Below are 7,253 nucleotides of genomic sequence, written 5' to 3'. Positions count from 1 at the left end.
TAAAGGGCAAGTCAGTTCCCCCACCAATCACCTATTTATGGCCCATCCTAAGGATTGATCAGAAATTAATAAAAAAACCTCTTTAACCCTCTACTTTAGTGATGTGGGGTTATACCAGTGTCTACAACAGAATGTCACAATTTGTGCAAAGTCTTCCATTAAATGTGGTTATCCCAAAACAGTGTTAAATGTGGAAGCACAACTGTAAAAAAATACCGACATGCAAAATGTGTTTTTTTTTTGTTTTTTTTTTTAACAGAAAAATTTCAAGGGTAAAAACAACAAAAGATGATGAAATAGGATACAGATTTTTTTTTTTTTACATTAGTCATAAATGTATTATGTATACAAATATATATATATCTATAGGATTTTTTTTTTTTTTACCTAACAAAACCTTGAAACTTTAAAACCCCATCTTGAAAGATGACAAATAAAAGAAAAAAGTAGTATATATACAACTGTAATAACCAAACAATCTTTTAAATGTAGAAACGGTGGAGACAAAAAAAAAAATATCAGGATAAAACATGAAAAATGAAATAAAAAGTGCACAAGAGACTTTTTTTCTGCACTGTCCAATGTTGTAGCTAGTGCAACTTAGAAAATGTACAAAAACATTCACAGCAGGTTCTTCACATGAATGACATTGTTTAAGGCTGAGTTCACATGGGGTTTTTTGGTCAGGATTTTGAGGCCGTATCTGCCTCAAAATCCTGACCAAAAAAGACGGCTCCCACTCAAATCAATGGGAGCCGGTCAGTTTTTTTTTCCGGGACCCGGAAAAAGAAGCCTCATGCTCATTCTTCAGGCGGATTCGCCTCATGACATCCGCCTGCAGACACTCCCTCCTCCCCACTAGGACCATTCATTTGGGCCTAATCTGGAGCAGAGTGTGCGACTGAATGCTGGTCCATTGCCTTGGCATCCAGTCGCAGCTACCCGTACTTTGGTCCGGAACCTGAGGCGGCCGCCACCTCAGGTTCTGGACCAAAAAACCCTGTGTGAACTTACCCTAAAGGGGTCTTCTCATCCCTTGGGTTAGAGATGAGTGAGTACTGTTCGGATCAGCCGATCCGAACAGCACGCTCCATAGAAACGAATGGATGCACCTGGTACTTCCGCTTTGACGTCAGCCGGCCGCTTAACCCCCCGCGTGCCGGCTACGTCCATTCATTTCTATGCGAGCGTGCTGTTCGGATCGGCTGATCCCAACAGTACTCGCTCATCTCTAGTTAGGGTCCCATCCTAAGATTGTACAGATAAAGTGATGGTATATTCACTTTCCCAGAATCCTCCTTAATGACTACACACACTGAACTGCTCAGAACCACAAAAACAGACATGATTTGCAACAAACATACCGTAGAACATGATTTTCACAAAAGATTAAGGCATGTATTCCCCTATATGTAATGAAAGGACAGACATACCCAGATCTTTTCTCAGTGTATGGCTTCATTCAGACTGGAATACTGGCCTGATATTTAACATTCCATATTCTAAATGTAACAGGAAATCCAGTCATTAACAACTAGAATACAGACTGTTATAGCGGACCTTTCACTCTAGTTTTTTCCCTCCTCCAATAGGTGTTACCCTACGGATTCTGGCGCAGCTGGAATTTTTCCTCTAACTCCCACCATTCCTGTTACGTTCAGCACCCACTATACTAGACTGTCTTTCTACCGTCAGGTGGGCGGCCCAGAACTGTCTGCTCCAGCTCAGGACCACTCACTTAACAACAGAGCGTAGAATTAATATATTGGGTGCTGAAACTATCCGCACCTATTGCTCAGGAAGGGTGGGGGCTACAGAAATAATTCCAACTGCTCTGGAATCAGTGGAAATTCTCTTAAGTAATGCAAAAAGTTGGGGGATGGTGGAGGTGGTGAAAGGTCCTCTTTATAAAGACGCACAATACTCATGTCTGAGTGACGCATGAAAGATGAACTAACACATATATTCAGAGAACAGGTGACACCCATCTTAAAACATTAAGAAACTAACACAGGAAGGGACTTTGTCAGTGGTTTTGACCCAGCAAAACTGATTACAAAGCCAAATAGAGGATAGGGGGTGTAAACATAACTGGTGGTGATGGTCATGCAGATGCCATGACCAACAAGTTCACGCCTTAATGCCACTGGTGCAGCAACTGTAAGTACCCAGGAGGCGACCCTTTAATGTGCACTGAATGCTGCCCGGCCCCTACCCCCTGAGTGACAGCTCTCGCGTCCTCCTGAGTTGCAAAGGCAATAAAACGTGGTTCGCTGTCATCAGTTCTGAGCAGTCTACCTCCCTTTAAATACAGAAGTCACCTGAGCGCACAACTTGCTGCAAGCCATCGGAAATACTGAAGGGTAAAGGAGCAGCTTAAAGCAAGATTGGTCTTTAATTCACGCGGCCAGGACGGTAAAGATGGCTAAATACTTAATTGTTGAACAGTCGGACCCTGGATTTGTGCAGCAGAGCTTTATTTTCTGAGTCACTGTCGTCGTCTTCTGCAGCCCAGCTGGCCTTCAGTGGAGTCATATCTGGGGCTACAACATCACCGTCCTGAAAAAGAGACATCGCAAATCTAGTTATTAGGAACAAAACTAGTACATAAATACTAAACTGCATGTACACAACAAGATGATATGCATTAGCTCACAAAAAGAAAGCTATGGCCTTCCAGAACAACATGTCTGAATCATTTAAAGGGATTTTCCAGGCTATAAATATTGAGAACATATGATAAGGATAGTTAATCAATAGTAGAATGATGAGGGTCTGACACCCTGTACCCCCAGCGATGTTATTCTCAGCTGCCAATACAGAGAATGGAGCAGGAAGCAGACAGCGCTGTTCTGAACTATGTAGTATCTGTCACTTCCACAGAAGTGCATTTAGTTATGGAAACAACATGGCTCACTATTGTACAGGAGTTAGGGAAACAGAGTAGAGATGAGCGAACAGTGTTCTATCGAACACATGTTCGATCGGATATCAGGGTATTCGCCATGTTCGAATCGAACACCGCGTGGTAAAGTGCGCCAAAATTCGATTCCCCTCCCACCTTCTCTGGCACCTTTTTTGCACCAATAACAGTGCAGGGGAGGTGGGACAGGAACTACGACCCCGGGGGCATTGAAAAAAATTGGAAAAAGTCATTGGCTGCGGAAATCAGGTGACCTCCATTTTAGACGAATAGTGGATTTCAAATCCGGGTCATATGAGAATGTGAACTTTGTGACTATGAGACAGGGATAGCTGTACAGGCAGGGATAGCTAGGGATAACCTTTATTTAGGGGGGAATGTTATTAAAAATAACTTTTTGGGGCTCTATCGGGTGTGTAATTGTGATTTTTGTGAGATAAACTTTTTCCCATAGAGATTCATTGGCCAGCGCTGATTGGCCGAATTCCGTACTTTGGCCAATCAGCGCTGGCTCTGCTGGAGGAGGCGGAGTCTAAGATCGCTCCACACCAGTCTCCATTCTGGTCCGACCTTAGACTCCGCCTCCTCCAGCAGAGCCAGCGCTGATTGGCCGAATTCCGTACTCTGGCCAATCAGTGCTGGCCAGTGCATTCTATTGGTGTGATGAAGCAGTGCTGAATGTGTGTGTTTAGCTCAACTACTCCACCGGCGTAGTTGAGCTAAACACACACATTCAGCACTGCTTCATCACGCCAATAGAATGCATTGGCCAGTGCTGATTGAAGCAGAGCTGAATCTGTGTGCTTAGCTCCAGTACTCCACCGGCGTAGTTGAGATAACACACACATTCAGCACTGCTTCATCACGCCAATAGAATGCATTGGCCAGTGCTGATTGAAGCAGAGCTGAATCTGTGTGCTAAGCTCAACTACTCCACCGGCGTAGTTGAGCTAAACACACACATTCAGCACTGCTTCATCATGCCAATACAATGCATTAGCCAGTGCTGATTGGCCAGAGTACAGAATTCGGCCAATCAGCGCTGGCTCTGCTGGAGGAGGCGGAGTCTAAGGTCGGACCAGAATGGAGACTGGTGTGGAGCGATCTTAGACTCCGCCTCCTCCAGCAGAGCCAGCGCTGATTAGTCGAGTTCCGTACTCTGGCCAATCAGCGCTGGCCAATGCATTCTATTAGCGTGAACTGAGTTTGCACAGGGGTTCTAGTGCACCCTCGGATCTGCTACATCAGATTGCTACATCTGATGTAGCAGTGCCGAGTGTGCATCAGATGTGTAGTTGAGCAGAACTGGCTCAGCACTGCTAAGTCTCTGCATTCGCATAGGAATGCATTGGCCAGCCTTCGGCCAATCAGCGCTGGCTCTGCTGGAGGAGGCGGAGTCTAAGGTCGGACCAGAATGGAGACTGGTGTGGAGCGATCTTAGACTCCGCCTCCTCCAGCAGAGCCAGCGCTGATTGGTCGAGTTCCGTACTCTGTCCAATCAGCACTGGCCAATGCATTTCTATGGGGAAAAGTTAGCTTGCGAAAATCGCAAACTGACAGGGATTTCCATGAAATAAAGTGACTTTTATGCCCCCAGACATGCTTCCCCTGCTGTCCCAGTGTCATTCCAGGGTGTTGGTATCATTTCCTGGGGTGTCATAGTGGACTTGGTGACCCTCCAGACACGGATTTGGGTTTCCCCCTTAACGAGTATATGTTCCCCATAGACTATAATGGGGTTCGAAACCCATTCGAACACTCGAACAGTGAGCGGCTGTTCGAATTGAATTTCGAACCTCGAACATTTTAGTGTTCGCTCATCTCTAAAACAGAGTATTTCAGAGGGCTATGCAGTGTCCATAACAAATTGTAAGGATGAGCAGGAATATTACTCTTCTACGTAGTCCAGAAATGCAAGGAAGGAGCCAAGACCGGGACACATAGAAGCTCCACTAAAAGGACAGACCTGAGGTTTGGAGAAGTCCCTGTTCATGCACCACTGCACAAAGTATCTCTTAGCGGATTCCAGACTCTTGTCATCAGTTTTCTTGCAGTAGACGCGGATGATCTGCTCTGCAAACTTCTCGGGAAGAAGCTGTGAGACCTGATGGAGAAGTTAGTATACAGAATAAGAATAATCTTATAAACACATTGCCCTTTCCCTGATCCAGGGACAACATTGTGTCTTGTGTATTTTCCACCAACTACATGATATGTACACTGGTAAATGAAGAGCTGTGTGTATTACATGACTCTTCTCCCTACCCGAGTTGAGGGATTACCTTGAGCACATTGGGGAAGATTTACTGACATCAGAGGTTCCCACACGCTGACCTATATTCAAGATGGGTCATCAATATCATACTGACATGGGTCCGCTGATATGGCGGGGTGCCTGGTGTAGGATTCCCCCTTGCTCATCTCTTATTGATTATTACAAGGCTGGGCCATCAGGGTGGACCCTTTAAGAACCAGGAAAAGCCTGTAAGTACTCTGGATGGAAATCTTGTCAGTCTACAGATTTATCCTAACTAAAGAACAAATCTATGCCTGCTCATAGCACCAGCAGATTTTTTTTTTTTGCTCCTTTAAGACAGTCCAAGATGCGGCAATTTTATGACGAAAACTTAAGTCTCTATACAGTTTAGTTCCGATTCGGTGAAATATTGCTCTTCCTATATTGTCATTTATTTTAAATAGTGTTCAGCTTTTGGAGCAAGAGAAGGATAATCTGCCTAATCTTTAAGAAACTAAAGAGGTGCTAAATATTATATTTACATATCTTTATATGACTATAGTCAGTGTTATATAAATAAAAGCAATATAAATGGCGTCACGGCCAGACTGACACTCTACTTACTATATCGTATAACTAAAGAGGTCCAGAACTAAGGACCTTTATGTTACTATATGGAAGATCTCTGATCAGTAAGCCATCTGAACGACCACAAAGTGAAGCCATAAAATATCCTTATCTCCAGACACAAAGGTCACAAGGAAAACCTGAGAGGACATTCATTAGGTTACAGGAGCTAGAAGACAATTTCACAATACAGCGGTGTTATCTCCACAGATAATTCTATAGTTCTACTATCTGTCACCTTGAGTCCATGGCAGTTTCCGGTCTTGAATGCCTACATTTCCAGGGTGCTTAGCGCTGCCGTCTCAGCCAGTTCCACAAACACCCAGCACACACCACCATTTGGGCCAACACGGATCATACATTTCGGAGAATATGCCATAAAGGTCTATTGTGGTACAAGCCCTGTAACACTTATTGCAGTAAAAGTATTGAAAGCTCTCTCCTAAATCTGTCAGCAGCTCATGGCGGATTGTTCTCAGTTATGCTGCCATGGACAACTTTTGACACAGTTCCATATTCATAATCTTTAACCGAATACACCGCGTAACAGAGGCTGGATCGTGTTCCTACCTGATCTTTTGTGATCCTTATCGCTTTGGTCAGATCAGTCTTGCAGTAAAATCGCACGTTATTGATTGGATTTTGCTCTTTCATTCCATAATCCATATGAATGACCTACACAGGGTGTGAAAAAATATACTTACAGTAAGACAAACAGAGTATACAAATCACAGATTATCCATTTCTGCTTAGGCAGGGTTCAAACTACTGTTGAATTCCATTATATAAAGACACCTATCATAACAGACATTAGCGGACACTCAGAGCGAGTTCACACCTACGCCCGGTCTCCGCTTTGCGGGTTTCCATTTTTACCAGAGAAACTGGACAGGAGACTGAAACCCGGCAGTCAGTTTTCAAACCCATTCACTTGAATGGGTTTGCAAAGTGATCACTGGTGAGCGTCTTGTGCCTCTCCACGGCGAAACCCGTTTTTTTTTTTTTAACCAGACACAAAGTCAGACATGATTTATAATGAAGAAAAAAATGCTTGGCACTCACCAAAGTTGCGTAAAAAGTTGTAAACTTTATTGATAAACGTCCATAAAAAGTTTGAAGCGGGAGGAGGCACACTCAGAGCCGAGCGACAGCTGTTTCGTATACAAAATATACTTTTTCAAGCTCGTCACTGGACGTTTATCAATAAAGTTTACAACTTTTTATGCAACTTTGGTGAGTGCCAAGCATTTTTTTCTTCATTATAAATATTGTGCATCTTTTAGACTTAGAGCACCACCATTGTATGCGTTTTTTTTGTCTCCTGTACTGATTGAACCCTCTGTTTGAGTAATGCCACCTCTATCTATGTGTACAAAGTCAGACTTGCAGGACTTTGTGTCTGGTTAAAAAAAAACAAAAAAAAAACGGTTTCCCATAAGACTAAGGCTGCATTCACACTACTTAACG

The 7,253-nt window shown here is 43.6% G+C and overlaps 1 protein-coding gene across 2 annotated transcripts in view; it reads right to left on the bottom strand.

Annotated features, from left to right (window-relative positions):
- Nucleotides 1–329: 329 nt before the first annotated feature.
- SAMHD1 (SAM and HD domain containing deoxynucleoside triphosphate triphosphohydrolase 1) overlaps nucleotides 330–7,253 on the bottom strand; it is a 30,039-nt gene continuing 23,115 nt past the window's right edge. For both annotated transcript variants that reach the window (XM_075277580.1, XM_075277581.1), the window contains 3 exons: nucleotides 6,357–6,461; nucleotides 4,890–5,027; nucleotides 330–2,559 (listed from right to left, as the gene is read on the bottom strand). In XM_075277580.1, the coding sequence (XP_075133681.1) occupies nucleotides 2,434–2,559; nucleotides 4,890–5,027; nucleotides 6,357–6,461 (369 nt within the window). In that variant the 3' untranslated portion in view covers nucleotides 330–2,433. The remainder of the gene's footprint in view (nucleotides 2,560–4,889; nucleotides 5,028–6,356; nucleotides 6,462–7,253) is intronic.

This window comes from Leptodactylus fuscus, chromosome 6 (genome assembly GCF_031893055.1).
Source record: "Leptodactylus fuscus isolate aLepFus1 chromosome 6, aLepFus1.hap2, whole genome shotgun sequence".
NCBI lineage: Eukaryota > Metazoa > Chordata > Amphibia > Anura > Leptodactylidae > Leptodactylus > Leptodactylus fuscus.
The sequence above is the reverse complement of the archived record's forward strand: the minus strand, read 5'-3'. Positions and strand labels throughout refer to the sequence as shown.